Consider the following 23,137-nt stretch of genomic DNA (forward strand, 5'->3'; position numbering starts at 1 on the left):
GTTATTTTATGTAAAGTGTAAAAGTGTGTTTATTCTATTTACAGTTTTAAAGAAAAATGAAAAATCTGTATTTTCATTTACCGAACATACATTTTCAGTGCACTTTTCGGGATTTTTTTTCTTGCAAAATATCGTGCTCGATTCCCGTTATGCTTACACACGCCCATCACCACTCTCCGGCGTTAACCGGTGTCAACCAGCTGACGCGAATCCATTCTGAAAACGATGGCTCTGAGCCTCGTCGCTTTGATTGGGGTTTTTTTTTATTCTGCGTTGGATTTTTTATTTCGAGCGAACAAAAAGAAAGCACGAAAGACACCACCCACGCAAACGAACCTTGTGACTTGAAAACGCAAATTTTGGAACGTGTTTCGCAGTCTTCTTGACAGTCATTTTCAGTTCAAATAATTTTGAATGATTGAAGCACCTCCTACTGAAGTATGTAAATTCGAATCAATTAAAACAATAGTAAAATAAGATTAGTTTAAGAAAACATTCAATTTTCTGGAAAAATAGCTGATGGAAATGATGATTTGCTAAGAGACTTCAACGCACGATCAAGAAACGAACCGCGTTTATTTCGCACAGCACGAACTTTTCTTTTAATTTTGCTCGTTCTTCTCAATCAACCAAATTTAAGCAGACTCAATCACCTTGAGCTTTAGTTCAATTGAACCGATTGGAAGAAAGTATAAATTAATTGCCGTTTAGTTCGAACCAATTGTTCTGGGCAAATTAGCTTGCAACAAGATCGTGGGAAATCGGCACGTGCCACCGCTCTCTAAGTAAGTCACTTAATTCAATTAGGTGGCGTTAATTGGCTACAAAAAGGGTTTCGCACGAGATGTCTATGCAGTTGCAGTTTGCCCGGATACGTTTAGTGGATTTACCAGAATCACTGTAGCACTATGTGAGTGTAAATTGAGATTTAAAGATAGCATCAGCCAAATGCTTAAGCTAAACGCTTTTGTGATTTGATTTGAGTCAGCAGCACTGCACTAACGTGACAGGCATTCGTCAGTGGAATGATAGTTTTTCCTTGAGATTTTCGTTTTTGCCCCTAATAATTCATTCAATTGTGAAATGTGATAGCTTATGGAAACGGAACCGGCTGGAACGGTTCTGACGTGGAAGTGTTACATTATTTTCGAGGTGGAAAAATACTAAAAAGATTTATTTTATTATAGCATGAATTTGTAGAATGACTCAACTTTGTAAACCTAATCTTTGTGTCTGTTATTTTCTGAAGCATCCGTTTTTAGCTGAGTTTTTCAGTTTGTGTTGGATTAAAATATTTTTTTTGAATTCTTATTAAAACCTTGGTAGAAAATACCTTAACACTGGACCGCTCAACGCACTCGGACTCGGTATCTTCAACTCGCTAGACCACGTCATACTTCAAGCAATCGAGCCAATTACTTTTTCCAGGGATTTGTATTGTATGGACGTCTAGATGATTCTTGAATTTAGCAGAACTCGATTTGATCAAAACTGTAATTTCTGTAACGAAAACATCGCTCCAACTTTTTTTTTGTAGCGATTGCTTCTTTTTTTTATTAAAGCTATGGTTTTTTGCAGAATTTCCAGATTTGATCAAATCGAGTTTTGCAAAATACTAGAACTATCTAGACCTTTCCCACATTTTTGGGGGCTGGGTGTTGAAAGGCATGACAAATTTATTGTAAAATTATTTCTCACTTATTATTTTTTCCATATATGATAAAGTTAAAACAGATAATTGCATTAAAAATGGTAATGGTTAATTAAATAAAGAAACTGTTTTAAAACCCAATCGTTTTATTTTCACTTTAGATTTAACACCATCAGAAAAAAAATGTTTCAATAAAACGAAAAGATATGTAGCTATGTGTGGTTATGTTATGTATGCTATATTTCAACTTTAAATTGTTTTTTTTTAATTTGGGCAATTGGATTGAGCTGTGTTTAACTCACAGTGCAACTAGATAGTTTTGTTTAAGTTGAGCTAAATTGTTAATTAACATGCAAAAACCACCACCAAAAAATATTCCAAAGTTGGAATTATAAGAAATGCTTTTAGAATTTTCAAGACAAAGAGATTTGCAAGATACACTCAACACGATTAAATTAACTTATTTTGAGTTTTTTTTTCAAAAATATTTAGACAGGGCATAATCGTTTTTTTCCCAAAATTTGTATGGAGAATTATTGTGGTTCGTCGGTATTGCATACAAGCAAAAATAGTATGCAATATGTAGGAATAGCGGACAGCACTGCACTTTTTGGCCAAGGGACGAAAACTTTGATAAATATTTTCATCGGTATTATTATTCTCACACTTTTTTTAAATTGCTTATTTAATTTTGTTTGAACAATATTAAACTTTTTTAAATTATTTTCAGTCACTTTTTTCATCTGTTTTGGGTTGGCACAATTCTTCCGAAAAAAAAGTTGGCATCAGGTGGCGCAGGTCTCACAAAAGTTGTCAATTATGAGATTCTTGTAGGAAATTCAATTCGCCACAAGGCTGTCTAAAGTAGTACACCCACAATTGGGGCGAAATAATCGTTCCTTCAAAATTTATTGAGAGACTCACACTATCATCAAATGTGTTCATTCGTTAATTGATACAATAAATCTTGAACAAGTGTCATACATCTACTTCTGACCACTCCTCGGTCACCAAGCTGTGATGGCCGAGGCAGTAAAGTCACTGGGTTAGTTTGTCAAAGGTCTCTGATTCCCGTAGTCGACACTTTTCGTTTTTTGTTTTGACGGACGAACTTTTTTTGCAAATGAACCTCGAAGGAATAATTGTCTAGCCCATTTCAAGCTGTGTTCTCTGAGTCCGTAAATGGTAGCACTATTCTCTCGAATCTAAGAAAATACTTTCAACTAGAAAAATTACCAAAATCAGGATCAACTCGGACACGGTATGGAGGAAGCAAAATATTATAATTCGAAAACACTCATGGGAGATTTATACTTAGAAAATTGTGTTTCATCTTCTTGATTAAGAACATGTTCGATTCAAAATCTAGAGTTTTTTTTTGAAAAGGTACTGTAAGCTATTGTGTTTCAACCTATTCTATTAAAAAAACTCTAGAAATATTCTATCGGTGAAAATTGCGTTTTAAAAATTGTTAATACCGTAATCTGGGGTGAATCGGGACTGCAGTCTGAATAGGGACAGCAGTTTTTAGAGCACTTAAAGCTTTTAAATTTGGAAATGGATGTTCACATTTTGTTGGCCTGAGTCTGTTCTAACCGAAACCAACCAGAAAAATCAAAATATTGTGCTTCAACATGATTAAAACTGCTGTCCCAATTCGCCCCATGTGTCCCGATTGACCCCAGTTTACGGTAAGTATTTTATAATCAAATATATCTATTTCTATTTAGTACCAAGGATCTCCATTAGTATTAAAAACACATTATTCTGAAAACGCTATTTTCACCGTAGAATACTTTGAATCGAACATATTCTTAATGAGGAAGGTGAAACACAACTTTTTACGTATAAATCTCGGCTTTTTTATTAGGTCCTATTATAAAAAAAAGGTCATTTTCAGTTTTTACTTTTTGGGTGTTTTTTAATACCCCTGGCTCAAGGTGGTTTTAAAAACACCCAAAAAGCAAAAAACTGGAAATTTGGTTTATTGGACCTTTTCAAAAAAAAACTTAATCCACCTCTGTGGTTGAAGCCTTCCTCACTTATTACCAACAATGGCTGATATCATGGAATTGTTGAAAAATTTCATCTATTTTTTAGATCCGGAATAAAAAAGTACATAAATAACACTTATGTGGCTATACCTCGGGACAGGGTTGCCAGATCTTCAATGTTTTGGAGTCGTTGGAAAGGTCTTTTGATAACCTAACCAACGATGGGTCGGATGGTGGATCCGGAAATAGTTTACATACATTTAAGTGAGATCCGGCTTCCAAAAGTACATCAATATCACTTGAGTGGCCATATCTCGAGACAGGGTTGCCAGATCTTCAATGTTTTAGGCTCGATGGAAAGGTCATTTGATAACCTAACCAACGATGGGTCGGATGATTGACCCGGACATAGTTAACATACATTTAAGTGAGATGAAAACACATTTTTATACATAACTTTTGAACTACTTATTGAAACTTCAATCTGTATAAAACTCGATCTATGGGACCCTAAACCAAGTTGAATGCAACAGGTTCGGGTCAAATCGGTTCAGCCAGTGCCGAGAAACATGAGCTAGTTTGTTGGTCACATACATACATACACACACACATACACACAGACATTTGTTCAGTTTTCGATTCTGAGTCGATATGTATACATGAAGGTGGGTCTACGACGCTTTTATACACAGTTCATTTTTAGAGTATGATTAGAGCCTTACCTCAGTGAGAAAGCCAAAACTCTGAAAATCTCCCATTGGTGTTTTCGATTTATAACATTTTGCTTCCTCCATACCGTGGGAGCGTTTTGCACTCTTCCACAAAATTGTAGGGAATTTACATTCCTACAAGAATCTAACACTTGGACAATTTTGGGTGAGTCCTCTTTTTGAGCCTTTTTTGCGAATTTTAATGATCTATATTGATTTGGCTCAAAATTGACACAGTTACTTATTTTTGCCTAAGGAATCGAGTCAGAGGGTATCCCTTATGTTGATTTTATTCATTGTCACCCTAAGGGCCATTCATAATCCACGAGGACACATTGGGGCAGGCTATAATTTCCAAAAAACTTCCCTCGTGGTTATGAATGGGCCCTAGTTTTAAGTTGCACCAAAGGTTGTCAAAGAATAATCTGGGACAAAACAAAAAAATACTGCATGTTTACTTAGACACGCAGAAAAATATTTTGTACGATCAGTCTGTATGAGGTTTGATTCAACAAAAATTTTGTTGAATATAATCAAAGCCGATTTTGCGTTGAAACAAATCTTGATTTTCTCAATTCCATAAAAATCTTCTGTAGTTTTGGAAAAGTTGATTTTTAGCGGTCTGCAGTGCCGGCGCTCTGACGTCATGTTCTTTTATAATTTGAATACAACCTTTTTTCTTGTATATTTGAACCTCCCATAAAATTTGTTCATTAAGTATCCATAAGTAAAAACAAATCTTAATTCGTTTCTACAAAGTTATTTGTCACATTTGGCACACAGTGTTACTCACACAAAGACGCATGCTCTATCGCGTATTCTCTCAACTAGCTTGTGCTCTTCTTATCGACCGTATACATTAGAGTAAGTGGTGATAGTTTTGACTATTTTTTTTTTGTTAAATTGTTTCAAACTCATTCCTATATTTGAGGTTTCTAATTTTTTGAAATTTGCGTATGCTTTTTAAGACAAATAAAGCTTAAATTACCCTAAGTTCCAACTTTCACACAACCACAAACAACTGACCCAAAGTGAATCCAATAAGCAAAAATAAACTCATCGCGCTGTCAGCAAGAACCGGCCGGCTGGTTTGCGAACCCGCGTGAATGTCCGAAGTGCCGCCGCCAACGTTGGCCATAATTTGCATCGTGACCATACTATCAGCAGTGCTCGTTGCCGTTCTTATCAAGAATCGCTCCAGCGACGTCGCCATCGTCATTGACGAAAGGTGAGTAAGTCAAGCTTGGAGCAGCACTTTTTTCCCCTCTATATTTTATTCCTTTCTCTCTGCGGGTGAACTTTGAGACAGAATCACAACAAAAACAGAAATAACACGGATGGAAAAAAGTGAAACTACTTTGAATCATTATGGCACATTTGGAAACCATTCAAATTCAACAAAGGGAATTTGGATTTCATCAAGTCTTATTAAAACGCTAGCAATTTTAATATTTTAGCTGTTTTTCTGAACTCAAATTTCAACATTGTATGTTTTTTTTAAAAATCTCCTTTACATAAAATGCTGCCACCTTTTTTCAACGATAATTTACTGTACATAAATTTTGGCATGTTTAAAAAGCTGTACAATCCAAATATTATTTGTTGAGGATTGCCAGTAATATTCACAGACATTGTTGTTTGTAATGCCCTTGTATTGTTTCGTAGCAAGATTTTTTGAAAGCTGAAAACAATGTCAATGTTTTCATTTTCGTCAACACGTGTTTACAGATTTCTCTCTGTGCGGCATCCCCTTTTCTCGCAGCAAATCCAACAAATAAAGTCAACAATCTCAAGCAGCTGTCGCGTGAGCTTCTCTCCGGTTCTAGTGTCTCATCCTCAGACAGTAGTCAGAACGGTTGTAATATGCTGATCGCACGCACCGGAGGTCTTTCACGGGTGCTAACCTCTAGCTTTCTCTTACCTCCGACCAGGAGTTCCGTTCCGGTGACCCTGCAACAGAACGAGGTAACAGCCAGTATGTCCACGACGTCTGCCGATCAAGCCGAGGTCGGCCCGTACGAGCCCGGCCAGCACTCGATCGCGTACGTAACGACGCCGGACGAAAACTCGGCCAAGGCGCTCGCCCGGAAGCTGGTGGAGCGCAAGTTGGCGGCCTGCGTGAACATCATCCCCGGACTGACCTCGGTGTACGAGTGGGAGGGCAAGCTGAACGAGGACCACGAAACGCTACTGATGATCAAGACGCGGACGAGCCGCGTAGACGAGCTGGCCAAGTTTGTGCGGGAGAACCATCCGTACAGTGTGGCCGAGGTCATCTCGGTGCCGATCGAGAATGGCAATCCGCCTTATCTGGAGTGGCTGAGCCGGAGTGTGCCGGAGAGGAAGAAGACTTGAGGGGAGCAGTGAGTTTGGGCTTTGATACGATTGTTTTGGTGTATCAAAAGGTTTTATAAATAAACGTGTTTTTTTTTTGGTTCGGTTTGGTATTATCGTAACCGGTAGTTTGCATTCAGGGAAATCGAGAGCCTTATCGAAAGAGTTTGATTGGAATACTGGGAAACGATAAGATTGACCTTCTCAATATCACCGGCAGAGAATAAATTGTTGGTTTTGTAGTGCGACGGAAGCTTGTTCGAATACTCTGCAGTAGTTCTAGTGCGATTCAAGAGTATTTTTTTTGTAATGCTTGATTACACAGCTCAACAACGTTTCAAATGACTAAATAAATTAGTGATCAATACCCGAGCAAGATCCAATTTCGAGTATAAATGCAATAAAATCGTTTTAAGAAACCATGCACCTCCATGGATTCTTTGTAAGATAAGTAGATTTAATGGAGGCGCTTTGTTTTTCAAAATTATTCCACAACAATTATATAAAAACAACAGCTAGTGGGTTTAAGCCAGAATTGGACATACATTTTTGTTGTGATTGAAACATACGAAGAAAGTTAAATCTGAATATTTTAGGTTTACTTAAACAAATCAGAAAGTAGATTCAGTGATCCTCGAAGCGTTAATGTTGGTGCCCGGAATCTTTGTTTTATTAGTTGAGACCATATTTTGACTAAATACCGTGTTAACCCAGTGACAAAGAAACTCACATAATGAGCTCAAGAATATGTTTAAGCGGATTTTTTCTTTAATTTGCGGAAATAGTTTCTAAGTATCAATCTATATTGTCGAATATTTTAACATGATTCTTATAGAGCCGTCATTTTAGAATTCATTAAATTCAATTTGTATCGCAATATTTGGTTCCATTTTTTGCTATTTGACCCGAAAAGGTGGATATAACTGGAAAAGTTCAAGTTTTTTTTTATTGTCAGGAGTTCAGGCTGACACTAAAATTAGCTGTTATAAATAATAACACAAAACAATAACAGCTAGATTTGCTCGATTTGCTGTTATGAAAAATTATTACAAGAAAATCCGATAGCAGAGAAAAAAAAATTCCTGATGGCACAATTTGGTATTGGTGAGATATGTTTTTGCAATGGTGTTTAAATAACGTTTTTTATTGTTTTTAAATTATTAGCTTGTTTGTAAATGTAAAAATTAACAGAAGCCAGACAAACTATCCAAGTGATCAAATAACTATCCAAGTGAAAGTACCCTAAGTTCTAGCAATTTAAAAAATAATTATTTATTTCGTTATGAACACTTTGAAAGTTTTCAAACGAATTATTGATTTCCTTCAAAAATAATAATTAAAAAATCTTCTCTGAATTTTGAATTTTATTCAAAGTATTAGTATCATGACCACATTTTATGGTCTTAAAATAATGTCCTTGATCAAATTTGTCAAAATTTTCCCATGGTTCTGTAAAATAATTATATTTGAGTTATGGAAATTGGTCACAATTTTCCCATAGTTAAAGTAACATTCAACAAGAAAAATAAAATGGTTACGATTGCTGATTATTTTATCCAAGTTCGAATAACCTATAAATAATCCGATCAATGATTGAATGATTTTCAACCCTCTACAACCCAACCCCGCCTTTAGATGGGTTTCGATTTAAAAAATCGCCAAAAATCCATATTTCAACCTATTTTTGATCTTTCAAAAGCATTGGAAAGAAGAACTCTTAAAATTTTATAAAATTTATGGGTTGGAAGTTTTACTTGTTTTATGTGACTTTGCCAATGTTTTTAAAAATGTAATTTTTTTAGGGCTCAACTTTGGCTGTGTCTTTTACTAACATATCTATATTTTAAGTAAAAAGAAGTATGCAGCAATTTTTCTAGTGTCCCAGACAATGCCTTTACGCAGTTTTTACAATTTAAATGATACTGATTCTATTTTATAACAGAAAATATGAAAAACAAGCAAAAAATTGAAAAAGTTACTGTAAAAAAATGTTAAAATAAGAGAGGCAAAATGTAATGACAGGAGGCGGTACAATAGGCCAAATCGTCGCCATCGTGCTAACTTGTCGTACGTGCATTTTGGGCCAAATTGAGTTAAGAACGCCATTTTGTGCAGCTCACAATGCCTCACCTTTTGACCTTCACAGATCCCCAAAATTCGATTTCAATCTGTTTTTATTACTATTTTCGAGTCTCAAAAATTTTATTATAAGTTTTAACGGACAAAACCCAAAGCAGAATGAACAAACATAGCCGCCGAGTATCGTTTTTTTGTTCCCAAAAACAAGAAAAAATGGCACCGTAAAACGGAGTGACTTTGATAGGTTTGAGATTTTTAGGCAAAATGACGAATGCTTGGAATCCTTGGAAAATTTCACGTAAGTTAGAAGTATTGGAGTTGTAAATTTGGTTGGAATAAATGCCATTTCTATCCACTGAGCTTCTATCGGATGGTGAAGTAAAACGTCGGTCCCGGATTCTCCTGTCTCGTCAGAGGCGCTGGAGCAGAAATCCCACGTTAGAGGAAGGCCATGCCCCGGGGGTCGTAGTGCCAATAGTTTCAAATGCTATTTAGAATGAACTAAAATATGTTTTAACATTTTTTTTTGGATTATGGGGAAAACAGACATTCGCCTACTTGATACAGCATTTGACGTATTGATCACAGGGTAAACCAAATGTAACTTTTTTTCAACAAAAACCGAAAAAACTCCGAGCATTTTTGTCACTTTACATATGAAAGTAGTTTCAATCTTGTCGTGCTATCTTGTCACTCCATGAAAATTGATGTAAGTGCGACAAAAGGCCAAAGGGATTTCAGGCCAGGAAAGTCAGGATGCGTTTGTCGCACGTACAAGCTAGACTACCGTAAACATTTGTAATTATAACTCGGGACTCCAGCAACCAACTTCAACCAAACTTTGGGACAATGCACAGAATGGTGAGCCAAACAAAACGTGTTTGTTATTGTATACATTGCGTGCTCTCGTTTTTGAATATTCAAGGTCAAACATTAAAACGCGTTTTTCTCGGAACGTTAAAATGGCGGGTGCGACAAGATAGCACGACGACGTCGAAATATTACAAAAACAAACATAAACTAAACAAGACAAATGCAAATTAAAATACTAAAAATGAAGCAAGAAAAACATAAAACAAGAGAAGTAAAATTTTCGTAGTACAAAAGGAGCTCAAAGTGACCAACTAAACAAGGGAAAAATAAAAATTTTCAAAAAAAATATTGGGCAGAAGAGGGTTAATGATTTCAAAACAACTGGACAGATGTATAATGCATTTAAAATCTCATTTTTTTTTATTCAAATGTTGACACCGTGGCCTGTGATTTCAATTTTCAACTTTTTTTTGCCCCCAGGGTCGAAGGACATAAACTTCAAAAAACATTTTCAACGGCCTAAATGCAAGACAAACATTTGAAGAGGACCCGAAATAAAGCTGTTCTTTTTTTTCAAATTAGTCGGTTTGACAGTTCTGCAAGTGATATTCAACTCTAACCTCTCATTTGGAACGTCTTTTTAATACCCATCTAAATACATTTGTGATACATTATGTTTTGAAGCAGAATAGTAAATTTATTCTGTTTTTGAATTGAGGACGTAAAAAATCGAATGAATTAAGAAAAAAAAACTATAAATTCTCGTATGTTTGGTAGGTTAAGCTTGCGCAGCAACCAAGGAAATTGTTGTCTTCTTATTAGAAAATTGTCAAACTTACGGACCCAATCCTGCAAGAATCTGATTGCAAAAATTGTCAAACATTGTTGTAAATAACTACGAAGACAATTTAGGGAATGAATAAAAAATTTAGGGAATGAATAATAGTAGTTTATGCAACAAGTTGCAAAAAGATGTTTTTTTCAGCACGAGTCGTACATTTATCCAACGAGGTTGCTGTTCCCCTAATTAGTGATATACACTATGAGAAAATAAAGATTTCGAAGCAAATCAAAACAAATTGAACTATGCGATCCACATTTATTTGTGTCCCTATAAAGTCAGAAAAAGTTGCAAATTACAAAATATAAGCTTTTTATTAAGAGGAAAAAAATACTTTAGATTAAAAGTCACTTCTATTCGCTCGTTAGTTCCGGCTCCCCCCGCTTCGTTTAGCGGAGCCGAGCCAATAAAAATGGCCACCAATAAGCACGACGGAACACACTCCTCCATCTACTTGTTCTTCTTCTTCTCGCTGAAGTGCTTCTGCTGTTCGGTGTCGTCGTCATCCTCGACCAACTCGACGGCGCACTGCCGCGGGAACCAGCCCCGTATCCGGCGGTGTGGCGTCTTGCTACTGGGCGCTTCTTCTTCCTTTTCCTTTTCGGGCTCCTCCACTTCCGGCTGATCGGACTTCTTCTTGTGCTGCTTTTGCTTCTTCTGTGCCTTCTGAACCGTTCCGTTACGCTCGGGTTCTTCCGTTTCCTCGAGGACCTTTTCACCAAACAGCCAGTGTCTAAAAAGAAACATAAAGATTAGTTGGGGAAATTCAAAATGGCGACCAGCGCTGCTTACTTTCGCCATCTTGTAACGCGGACCACATCGCCAACGTCTAGCTTGATGCGGGGTTCGTCCGTCAGCGGTGGACTCAGGCAGACACGGCAGCCCTGGGACCACAGGGGAACCCAGCTGCCGGAAACGGACCGGTTGATGGAGTACGTTCGCGTCCGGGCTCGCTTCTCCGACTTTTGCTTCAGCTGCTCGCGCTGTTTTGGGAACGGTATAGGATTGTGGAGTAGTTCAACCATTTTTTAACACTTGTAGCCCCAACGAGGTCAAAACAGTTGGAAATGCAACTCCACCGGCCCATACAAACCTTGGAAAAAAAGTTGGAAATGCCTTTTTTTATTATAACTTAAGGTAGACGCATCTGTTTTGGATCTACCTTGTTGAAGTTGTTCTTGACTTTCTTCCGGATCGAATGCAACAAGAATCATCCTAATCGGTTGAGTTTCCGCCGAGATACAGCCGGTTGAAGTTGCATATCCAACTTTTTTTACTTGTAGCTTCGCGTAAGTTTTGACCCCGTTGGTGCTACAAGTGTTAATGGACGAAGTGATTTATTAACACTTTTTCTACTCCCTTTGTAAACCATTGAAAATCGTTGCAGGACCTTTTTGGGAAAAAAGACCTGGCAATAAATTTATATGGTTTGACGTTTGCGGAGGGACCAAAAAGTGGGGTTATGACACTGTTTGCATCAGAGTCTCGGACCGAAACTTCAAACACGAACAAAGGAGCGAACCGAAGATTGGCAATGACGTTTTGGAATTTTGACAGTTTGGAACGCATGAATTACCCCATTATCGGTTTCCCGCATGGGTGATGTGGAAATTGTTGCACATGGCTGAAGTTGGGAATTTTGCAACTTATTTTAATTTATGCTAAATTTCAAAATTTAAACACAAATCTACAGTGAATCGATGTGAAAACTAAAGATACACTAAAACCACGATGATTTGATGTGCAATGTTGATCAGAATCGCGAAAAAATAGGTTTAAATTGAAAAATAATAATAAAATAAATTTTGGTCTAGCATTTAACGAAACTTTGTCTGTTTTGTTAGACTTAATGTTATTGCACAATACAAAAAATTAAATTTTTCGGTTCGTCCACAAACAATCTCATGTTTGTAAACAAACGACGCCATATTGCCAATGTTGTTCGGTAGGTCATATCCGGCCATCGCCGGGGCCCTGGTTTGCATACAACAGGACATAAATTTGCTCACATTCACTGTAAACTAAATTGGTGACATTTGGAGCAAAATCGGAAACAACTGTTTCCGAAATGTCAGTTTTAAATGGCCAGTGTCAGTATCTTGACACAGAAATTCTAAGTCAAAGATGTCACAAGAATTGTGTAAATGACACTGACAAACGTCAACGCCATCATGCAAACTAGGCGCTGTCACGAAAACTTACCGTCAAAGTAAACTGATCGCACCCTTCGGCAATGGCCCACTCGACGCCATTACCGATGGGAGAACACGTCAAGCTTGCCACCTGCATGATGTTCTTCCACTTGCCCAGATCGTACGGATACCGGAAGGTCTCCTCCGTTCCCTCTCGCCGATGTTTGGCCTTCTCCACGATCCAGTCCTCGATTCCGGTTCGGTTGTTCACGATGGCACGAACTTGGAAGAACAGCAGCATTCCGACGGCGATGATCACTCCGATGGCCAATCCGATGTTGAACACGCCCAGAATCAAGCTCCACAGTCCCAAATGGACGGTTGCCTTCGAGTACTGGCCGTAGTACACGTACCAATCTCGGTGCAGCCCGGCGTACAGCGATCCGAACAGAATGACCGTCGCGTGCAGACACCCGGCCACGGCGAACGCCAGAAAGCTGGTGAAGTACGCATGGTTGCCCCATCCGACGCAGTGGTTAATCCAAGGGCAATGATGATCCATTTTGATCACGCACCTATCGCACTTCCGGCAGTGGTGCGACCGGGGTGCTTTGAAACCCTCACAGCTAGAGCAAAACTGCAGGAACTGTTCGTCTTTTGGGTTCTTGGGCCGCCAGCGCAGCGGCAGGAACTTGGGACCGATCAGCGAGGCCATCACAAAGTTGAAGCCCGTGCTGGCCGACAGTATCAGGAAGATGGTCTGGTTGACGAAGCCCCCGAGGGACCGGTTCGGGGGCCACCACATGGCGTTCATGTAGAGTGTCATGAACGTGATGGATTTGATGATGGCTGGAAGGAATGAAAATTCGGTCATTTAATTGGGTCTTGTTAAGGTGTTAGATGATGTCTTTCACTTTTAGGGCAATGACTGTCAATGATGGTTCAGAATTCAGGGTCCACAAATATTAAATTGAAATGAAAAAAATAATCACTATATGTAAAATGCTTCTACAAACAACACAAAGAAAACCCCTTTTTGATTGATACATTTTGAATCAAGATTTGAATGTTTTTCTAAAACAAAGATGGCCGCCAAATGGCCGATCGGAAATGATGCCTTCCAGAGCCTTAATGTAGCCCCACTGAAAACAGTATGGTGAAAGTGGATTTAAGCTCTAAATGAGTATCTTCTTGTCAGAGTGTAGTGTAAACAAAGTGCTGTCAAATGCATTCTATCGCTGTGACAAAAACGCAAATTCAGTTAGCTTGACCAGGCTTGCCACACGTACAGATATTTTTGGCACAGACCAAACACTCAATCAAGTATAACTTTAAAGAAAAACATTTTTATCAAAAACTAAACAAGTAAAAAGATGCAAAAAATGTTTATCTTTTTAGTGCAGTTTACAAAAACTACTCAAGTGTATTTTAACTGTAAAAATAATTAGTTTGAGTGTTTGGCCTGTGCAAAAATATCTGTACATGTCGCAACGCTGAGCTTGACATTGAGCGAAAAATTAGTTTGAATCGAGCGCTAATCAACTTTTCGTAAGAGGAAATGCAGAATCACGAAGAAAACAAAGGGTAAATGAAAGCTCCATCCATCACATAACCTCCCCATGTAATCAACTATTTCCTGGAACCATCAATCATGATGTCAACTTTTAAATGAGTGTATTTAGTCCACCATGTGACCCAATTTCCCATCATCCAGTGCGCGCTCACCCACGAATAAAATCATGGAATTTAACACGAAAAACACCAACACAATTCGTGCCTCGCCCTCATTATGTTCCGTGCGCCACAATGATGCTTGCACAGCCGTTAATAACTCCACGTGTCACCACGTGGCACCTTCGTCGTGGTAGACAGAGCCGTCACAACAGGACACACCTAGACCACGGAGCGGTCCCTCAGCATGGGAGCAGAATCAATTAATTAGCATAAAACGGTCGGTGGAGTGTGTACACAATGTTCTCGACATGCAATCATTTCGCTTCGTTTTCCACCTGGTCTCAAGAGTGTGGAAATTGGCAGAAACAATTACGGGGAAGAACGGGTTATAAAATTGCGAGGATTACAAACATTATTATTACCACCTAGAGGAAATGAGTTTTCTTTTACGGTCACAGCCTTTTCAAGTACCAGAGAAGGAAATGTTAGTGCGGAAAAGTATTACCTGATGATTTATGGCATTCAGGCTGTCCAAGGTGCTTGTAATGCGACTTTAATTGAAATGTTGTATGTAATTCACCAATGCAGAGTTTCCCTTCGTCGAAAAATAATGACTTAATTTGTGTTGCCCAGTTTTTAAATCACCCTGAAATCCTATAAAATACCTATAGATAAAACGATGGATTAAATCCATTTTAATACCAAAAGCCTTACTGGATCCACCTGTCGATGTTTGGTGCCTTCCTCATATTTATATTGTATTTATATTCAAAATCCAGCTACAAAAAAGTGGGTAATAAACAATTATGAGCTCATAATTTTTGATAGGGGTGTCAGATCCTTTTTAAATTTGCCTCAGTGATTGATGTCTTGTTGCTTTTCTACTGAAGGATGAAAAAAAGGCTTTCAATAAAAGCCATGAAAATAGATTTTCTAAATATTATCCGCGCACCACCAAACCGAAGTGCGCCTCTCTTCTGTTGCGCGAAAAAATCTGTTACGCCGTACAAAAATTGATTGGTTCGTCGTAAGCGTATACATCAGCCTGTGGCGCAACAGGCTTTGACAGGTTGCGCTCATATTTTGATTTTTGTCTGCCTTCACAATATATCCGCAACGGTCCGAAGTTGTGGTTTTGATTTAAGAGCCGGATCATAATCAAAATTTACAATTTTCAACATGAAAATGTGGGACACGAAACTGCACCGAATAGAAAAATTCCAAACAAAATTCGTTCAGTCTAAGCTAGTGTTGTAAATGAATGATAGAAAAACCTGTCATTTGATGATTCCTGCGTCAAAACATCAAAGAGTATAGCGACCGTCACTATAGCTTGTGAGTTCTCTTTGTTTACATCGTGATTGCCAGAAAGAGCATTCACTTTCTATCACTCCATCTCTTTTCCGCTTTTACGAACACTCGCCGAAGATCCTAACGTTTTCTCCGAAAACGCGTTGGTGGCTACACTTTGTTGCAGGTGGGATGATTGTGATTGAGAGAATGAGATAGAAAAGGAGAATGTCACACGGGAGACTGGCAATTCTACGTGCTGAGAATCTCGCGAGGGAAAGAAGGGCAGTGAACGTTGGGAGATGAGATTTCGAGCATGATAATTGTAGTCGCTGAGAACTGAAAGTTTGACAACACGGTGTGTTTTTCTGGGCAACTATAAAAAGAAAAATAGTCATCGCTTCTTTCAAATGTGTCTCAAAGGAAATTTTCTCAGCTTTCCAGTGCTTCAAAGAGCGAAATGTTTCATCGAGAAATTTCAGATATATCTATTTTTTAAGATTTTTGTTTTAAATTTCTTCAAAATTAATTGGAAACTTTTCTGATCTTTTATGTTTAGGAAACTTGTCGCATAATGTGTTGTATGTATCAGTAGGGTGTAATATGGTTGTATGGAAAAAAATAAAGTTGTCCAAATTTAGTGAGCACAGCACTTTTTCAGTTCCTATTGGGTTCCTCAACAACTCTCCAAAGTTTGGGACCGATTGGTTTAGTCCTCACTTTGCGCAAAGCGATTTAATTTTCCATATAAATTTGTATGGAGAAAACCATTTTTTTGGATTTTGATATTTATTAAATCCACGTTTCATGCTATATCAAAATCGGAATCTCTGGAATCTGCTCTACAACTTTCCAGAAGAGAGTATAGTGCTAGCTTGCCCCTTAAAAAAGATACAGCGTGTTCAAAACTCGTCTAAAGCGTGTTTTTTGCTCGAAAATCACGTTTTAGACGAGTTTTGAGGGCGCTATATCTTCTTTCAGGAGCAAGTTAACACCATCGAGAAATTAAAAGTGAGAGTGTGTGCGTGCAACATGGAGTTAAACTTTTCAAAGTGCTATGGTAATCTTCACAGCAACTTCACAGAAAGTTTAACTCCATGTTGCACACACTCTCACTTTTAATTTCTCGATACTCTCTTCTGGAAAGTTGTAGAGCAGATTCCAGAGCATCCGAATATGAGTCCGATTTTGGTATGGCATGAAACGTCGAATTGTTAAATATAAAAATCCAAAAAAATGGTTTTCCCCATACAAATTTATATGGAAAATTGAATCGCTTTGCGCAAAGTGAGGACTAAACCAATCGGTCCCAAACTTTGGGGAGTTGTTTAGGACCCCAAAAGGAACTGAAAAAGTGCTGTGCTGGAAAATCGATTTTGATATTACACCCTAATGTATCAGTTACTCACCAAAATGAGCAAAATACGACAAGAAACAACATTGTAGAAGGTTGCAAATCGCCAAACATTTTAAAAATTTAATCTTTACTCAGTTTTGGAATTATTAGGAAGTTAAAATAATAAAACCATATTTAAACATAATTTTAACAAGAAAATAAAAAATACACATGTTTTACGTACAAATATCATCAGTATGGTCTAATTTGGCTGATGCAATCGACAGTTTAGCAGGGTTTATATTGTTTAGGGTATTATTGGATTTTTATGAAAAAATATTTTTTTTTTTAACCAAACATTAACAGGTGCATGCATACAAAGCATGTTTTAAAATCGAAATTTAACTGCAAATAACTTCAGGAATAATACTCTTCATGAGTACGAGCTGATTTTTTTTGTTTTTGTGAATAAATAATAAAGAATCAGCAATGTTATAGCAGTCTTATGAATCTCATCTTTTTTTGAAAAAGGTGTTTCAAATACCTTGATTGTTGTTCAAATAGTTTGGAGTAGATGTTTTTGTGCAATTGTTTTGTTAAAATATTGATTTTTATATTAAACTTTAAAGAAGGCTTGTGACGGTGTTTTGAACATATTGAATTGAAAACACACGTATTTAAGTGATACTTTTGAATGCATTTTCAACAGTAAAACATTCAAAAAAAACTTTATCTTGTTTTTATTGTCATTAAAAATATGACTTATGAGCAAGCAACAGTAATTTTGAGTCCATTTTCGATTTTAAAACATGTTTTGTATCCATACACTTGATAATTGCTTGCTTAAGGAATCATGATATTTATTCATTAAAATTTTGATGAGTAAATGACACATAAAACACATAATTTGACAAGTTTCCTTAACATTATTAAAAAGTTTCCAATTAACAATGACAGAATTAAAAAAATGAAAATAGATATCTCTAGTTCATATTTTTGGTTAAAATTTGTAAGTTCCAAAAATATTCAGTATTTATCTTGTTTTAATGATTATTAGCCCAAAATTCACTATAAAACATTTATGCAACTATCTCCTAACAACATATATCGATATCCTTACTTACTTATTGCGGTCAGTGGTCCCCAGTGAAAAAATCTCCAAAAAACTGTCAAAATTCCGCTCGTCATTGTGCTGCTGCCGTCCCTTCACGGTTGAATGAGTCACATAAGAAATAAGGGAGAATTAGATAACATAAATTGCACGCGTTTATTGAAGTTATAAGGTGTGTGAGAGTAACATTTTTTATCTAATCTCTAAACGCATTATCGAAACTTCAAAGACGCAATGTTTGTTTAGGAGCCGAAAGTGACTCCCGTTTTTACCTGATGATGTTTCGAAGCAACTTTCCCCAACACAAGTCACACGACCCGTTCGCGAATCGAAATCAAGTTGCCAAGACGTGCGGAAACACTTTCTTGTAGGCGCCCCGAGCCGCCTACTTCGATTCCCTGAAGGAGTTTTCTGCACGAGAACGCCGCCTACTCTGAAAGGTTGGCTCGCGGAGTCACGCAACAAACACTACGAACTGATGTTGGGGAGGGACACGGCCGGGATAGTTGGTGTGACGAGATCAAAACAAGCGACTTGACTGCGCGACTCGTTGACATCGTTGACGGCAAACGTCTAGGGAAGCCGACCATAAAGGACGAAACACGCCAGAGTGGAAGCACAGCTCGGCAAATGGGACGGTTTCTATGGAGAACCGTCATACTCATGCAACTATTTGGTCGACTTTGTCGAGTTCTGCTTTACCGATATGGTTTTGGGTTGAAGTGACAGTTGTCTGAACACGGATACGTACGAATCCAGAACGCATTTCATACGCACGAACTTCAATGTTAAGTACCTCTGCTGCTCAGTTATTCAACGCCATTCCGGTTATGTCTGTGACAAAACTACTTTGATTCCTGCAGTTGCTAACTTGTTGACGATTTAATTCACAAGTCGATTCAGCAAAGCACAACGGACTGAATACGCTACCTCTTGTTTCAGCGTTCCTTCGTCTTCATTGACGTTTTCCTGCCCAAAACAAGTCCCAACAAGTCGGTGCATTCATACGCCGCAAACGACAACAAACCACCAACACCAGCGCAGCGCCTACTTCGGTTCGTCTCCATGCATGGTATTGGTGTCTGCAAACTCCTCCATCCACCAACTCCAACTCGTTCATCGTCGTCGTCTACTTCGTTCGCAACTATCTAAAGCTCCATGCAATGTGAAAACAAAGGCTTCGCCTGCTGTGCTGTTCGATCCACAGACTCAGTCGTGGCCCGATGATCGCAGAAGTCCGAAGCTGGTGCTGAACCAAAGTTCTTGAGTTTGCACACACCTGTTGGATGCTGGTGCCTGGACCAGTAACCCGAAAGTTCAAGGTACAGTTTTAATTAGCCTTCTTGGTTGGTTCTTGCTTTTTTGGGGGGTCTGGAAACGTGCGGAATGCACGGGTTCGTGATCGATGCGTTGGCTGGAAGAGTCGTTGACCTACTTTGATTGGACGAAACTCGCGTCAAAGTCGCGTGAGGTTTCGCATAGCTATTTTGCTGACGCTGTCTGCGTGCTGTAAAGAGCAAACAATTGGTATTCTGAATCAGGAAGCGGACTAGGTCCATGACACGGAGATGATGCACGGACATCTGCTGACACCTTAAGTGCCCACGTGTGTGAGTGTGTGTGCGCGAACCCGTTCAAGGAGAAATCGGTTTGCACGGATCTTCAACTCTCAGAGTGTGGTGTGTCGTTTCGTACACATTCAATGCTAATCGTTAACCGTAGTTGTGCCCAGCTTCGGTCGTTTAAGTCTCCCCCGCTACTTGTTTCTTGCAGCACGCGCTCCACGGACGGTAGTCGGCGCCGCTACGGTGTACCGTGTTGTCGGCCTTAACGCTACATTTGACTGCCCCCGTACGGTCGTCGTCGCCCATAACAACCGAAACCACCGTCCCAAAACACCTGGCCTGCTGCGGCCCGCGTGTTGTGGCCGCGCGGTTGCACAATGTCGATCGGCTTCAGCGCACGCTGGCGTGGGAAGTTTGCAGTTTAAGGTGGAACTTGTCCCCGGACGGATTGGACTGTGGACACGCAATTGCAATTGCTACGCAATGGCCGCCGTGGAAGTGGTTCCGATTGCGGCTGCTGCTGTCGGCGATGAGGGCAAGGAGCTGAACGGTATCGTGTTCGAGTCCTTCAGTCACACTGGAACGATTCTGAAGGGCTTGAACGAGCTGCGGCTCAAGGGAGTGCTGGTGGACGTGACGCTACGAACGGAAGGAAAGGTCTTTCGGGTAAGTTCAGAACTGTCAACAGAAATAATGTGACCCTACAGAAATCTGAAAGAGGAAAGTAAGCCGAAACGTAAAAAAAACAAGACTGATGTCAGTGGCATCAGATAAAGCCAATTCATCTCAAACGTTGCCCAATTCAACGGGAATGTTCCCACAGCCACTATTCCGACAATATCAATATCTCACCCAAATGTATCAAAAACGCATCTTTTTTCCCAGACCACTGAAACGAGAGACCCGAAAACTTCGTTTTCGAAACACTTGCATAATTGTGTCTGTTTATGGTTACTTTTTGTTACCTTCGACTTCCACCACCGCCGGAGTCTCTTTGATGCACGATGCGAATGATGCTTCTCGTTACCTTTCACGTCGGGTCATGGTGATGATGATGCATACCCCTTCTGTGTACTCTTATTTAGGCTGTTTTTTTATGGGTAATTACAACGCACAAGAAGTGCCTCTCTTTGTACACTGTTCACACCGTTTGTCGAACAACTTCTGGTTCGGAAATTATTTTAGGGAAAATTGAAAAATTGGCTTGGGTTATCATTTAATTAAGCAAAAATTCAAAGCAATTTTTTATTTATCAAATTATTTAATTAAAAAAAATTAGAACCACACTTCTTCAATTATTCACTTACTAAAAAAAGCATTGCATTTTTTTGCAAAGGAAAAAAAATCATTCAATATTCAATTGTATAAAAATATCAAAGCGTTTATGTTTTCCCCCAATCCGAAACCCCCGCAGGCTCACCGTGCCGTCCTGTCCGCGTGCAGCGAGTACTTCCGGGCGATGTTCTCGGATCACACGCGCGAGTCCCGTCTTAGCGAGATAAACCTCCGGAACATTTCTCCGCTCGGCATCGAACTCCTGCTGGACTACATCTACACCGCCAAGTTGTCGCTCAATTTGGCTAATATTCAGGAAGTCCTGTCGGCGGCCAGCTACATCCAGCTGGAATCGGTGGTGGAGGCTTGCCTCAACTATTTGGACCAGCAGCTCGATCTGGACAACTACATCGACGTGCTGATCATCTCCGAAATGTACTCGCTGAAACGGCTCAACCACAAGGTTTACCGATTCATCTGCCATCATTTGAACGTGATCAGCAAGTCGCAGGAGTTCTTCCGGCTGAGCGAGCGCCAAATCGAGCTGATTTTGGCCGGGGACTATCCGGTGACCTGTACGGAGATCGAAGTGCTGGGAATTCTACTGCGCTGGATTCAGGCCAACTGTGACGAGCCACCGGTTACGGACAGCGGAGGACAGGCCAACTATCGGCAGTTGATTCGGAACAACATCCGGTTTATGGACATTTCGCTGCAAGAGCTGTACAATCTGCTCTGCTCGGAGGAGTTCCAATTTCGGTGGATCGACAGGTCAGTATGGTACGAGATCAATGTTGCTTGTAACTCAAACTCAAAACTTTCTTCCAGATACGAACTGTACGACTTTATCATGAAGATCGGCGACCAGCAATGCATCAAGTACAAGATATCCCCGCTGAATAAGATTCAGAACTATCGCGGGCTGGAGCTAGCGATCATCAAGATCGGTGGATTCGACCTGTCTGGAATTACAAATGAGATTACTTACTGCTTCCCTGGCGACGGAGTAGCGCAGCACCCGCCAGCGACATCGCTCGGAAAGGTGAAGCTTGTGCGCAACCAATCGGTTGGCGAAGGTTGCAGCGGCAAGATCAAGATCAGCTACGTAGATCGCCAGGTCAAGCCGAAGCGGAAGGACGTCAAGCTGAACGGCAAGTGGCGCTACCTGACGACGATTCCGCACATCAAGCAGAGCAACTTCGGAGTGGTCGTGCTGAACAACGCGCTGTACGTGATCGGCGGCTGTTACGACATCTCGCTCGAGGAGTACATCCATCCGTTCGGCTTTCGGTACTGCCCGATCAAGAACAAGTGGGAGACGATCGCACCGCTGCAGCAGGACCGGTGTCGGTTCTCACTGAACGTCGTCGGTCACAGTCTGATCGCAGTCGGTGGCAACAGCGAGATGGACGACGACGGAGATCGGTCGGTGTCGACGTGTGAGCAGTACGATCCCATTGCGGACAAGTGGGTCTATATCGAGTCCCTGCCCGAGTATCGGACCCAGCATGCTGGTGCTGCCTTCGGTGCCACTCTGTACGTTTCCGGAGGGTTAGACTTGTACGGTGCGGTCCTTGGTTCGCTCTGGAGCTACTACAGTTTCAACGAAAAGTGGGAGAAACTCCCAAATATGCTGCACCCTCGCGCGGATCACGTAATGTTCACGATCAACCGGAAGCTGTACGTGTGCGGCGGTTGGTACGAAGTCAACGGCCAGCGCGTCCTCGCCGACAGCATCGACTGCTACGACCTGTTCAGCAAGTCCCCGACCTGGCACACCGTCACCAAGATCCCGACTCCCAAATACCACGCCGGGATCGTAGCGGTTCAAGAGAAGATCTACATCATCGGTGGGTTCTGCTCGGATGACATCTTCCGCCATACGGCGGCCAGTGTGGAGTGTTACGACGTGGCCGAGGACCGGTGGCACAACCTGCGGAAGTACCCGAAGAACATCTGGGAGCACACGTGCGCGAATTTATACATTCCCAAGTATCGGGACGATATGGAGGTGATCGATGACGGGGGGAATGATGACGAAGGCGATGGTGGTGACGAGAGCAGTAAGGACGGAAATGGGTTTGATCGGGGTGGAAGTGATGAAGAAGAGGAGGAGGAAGAGGATGATGATGACGACGACGACAGTGATAATGCTAGCAGTACTGCCATTTGAATGCGATTTATTTCTAGAGATGCTCTCTGCACTTTTAGACTTTTTAGCTGTTAAGAAGTATTTATTTATTATTAAATAACATTTTGTTAGATAGAATCTTAGTTGAGTTTAAAACCAAACGAGAAAGGCCCTAAATAATGTGATCACTGTACACTCAAC

The 23,137-nt window shown here is 40.0% G+C and overlaps 3 protein-coding genes across 5 annotated transcripts; 2 read left to right on the forward strand and 1 right to left on the reverse strand.

Moving 5' to 3' along the window:
* The first annotated feature begins 5,404 nt into the window (after positions 1 to 5,404).
* LOC120432592 (protein CutA homolog) lies at positions 5,405 to 6,811 on the forward strand. Of its 2 annotated transcripts, none has more exons than XM_039597834.2 (2): positions 5,405 to 5,583; positions 6,287 to 6,811. In XM_039597834.2, the coding sequence occupies exons 1-2, from the start codon at positions 5,462 to 5,464 to the stop codon at positions 6,708 to 6,710; spliced, it is 546 nt and encodes a 181-aa protein (XP_039453768.1). In that variant the 5' UTR covers positions 5,405 to 5,461; the 3' UTR covers positions 6,711 to 6,811. The 2 variants fall into 2 exon arrangements, with proteins under 2 accessions (XP_039453768.1, XP_039453774.1); XM_039597840.2 differs by having other exon boundaries at positions 5,440 to 5,583; positions 6,118 to 6,811.
* Positions 6,812 to 10,666: 3,855 nt separating this feature from the next.
* On the reverse strand, positions 10,667 to 18,513 carry LOC120432583 (palmitoyltransferase ZDHHC6-like). Of its 2 annotated transcripts, XM_039597821.2 has the most exons (5): positions 18,238 to 18,513; positions 17,979 to 18,058; positions 12,625 to 13,403; positions 11,215 to 11,405; positions 10,667 to 11,155 (listed from the first exon to the last, which is right to left on the reverse strand). In XM_039597821.2, exons 2-5 carry the CDS (start codon positions 18,040 to 18,042, stop codon positions 10,873 to 10,875), a joined length of 1,317 nt encoding a protein of 438 aa, XP_039453755.1. In that variant the 5' UTR covers positions 18,043 to 18,058; positions 18,238 to 18,513; the 3' UTR covers positions 10,667 to 10,872. The 2 variants fall into 2 exon arrangements, with proteins under 2 accessions (XP_039453755.1, XP_052562406.1); XM_052706446.1 differs by lacking the exon at positions 18,238 to 18,513 and having other exon boundaries at positions 17,979 to 18,127.
* An 857-nt stretch (positions 18,514 to 19,370) lies between these two features.
* Positions 19,371 to 23,074, forward strand: LOC120413291 (kelch-like protein 32). The gene is made up of 4 exons (XM_039574047.1): positions 19,371 to 19,431; positions 19,739 to 20,196; positions 20,945 to 21,576; positions 21,634 to 23,074. Exons 1-4 carry the CDS (start codon positions 19,371 to 19,373, stop codon positions 22,976 to 22,978), a joined length of 2,496 nt encoding a protein of 831 aa, XP_039429981.1. The 3' UTR covers positions 22,979 to 23,074.
* The last annotated feature ends 63 nt before the right edge of the window (positions 23,075 to 23,137 follow it).

The sequence above is a fragment of the Culex pipiens genome, chromosome 1, assembly GCF_016801865.2.
Source record: "Culex pipiens pallens isolate TS chromosome 1, TS_CPP_V2, whole genome shotgun sequence".
Taxonomy (NCBI): domain Eukaryota; kingdom Metazoa; phylum Arthropoda; class Insecta; order Diptera; family Culicidae; genus Culex; species Culex pipiens.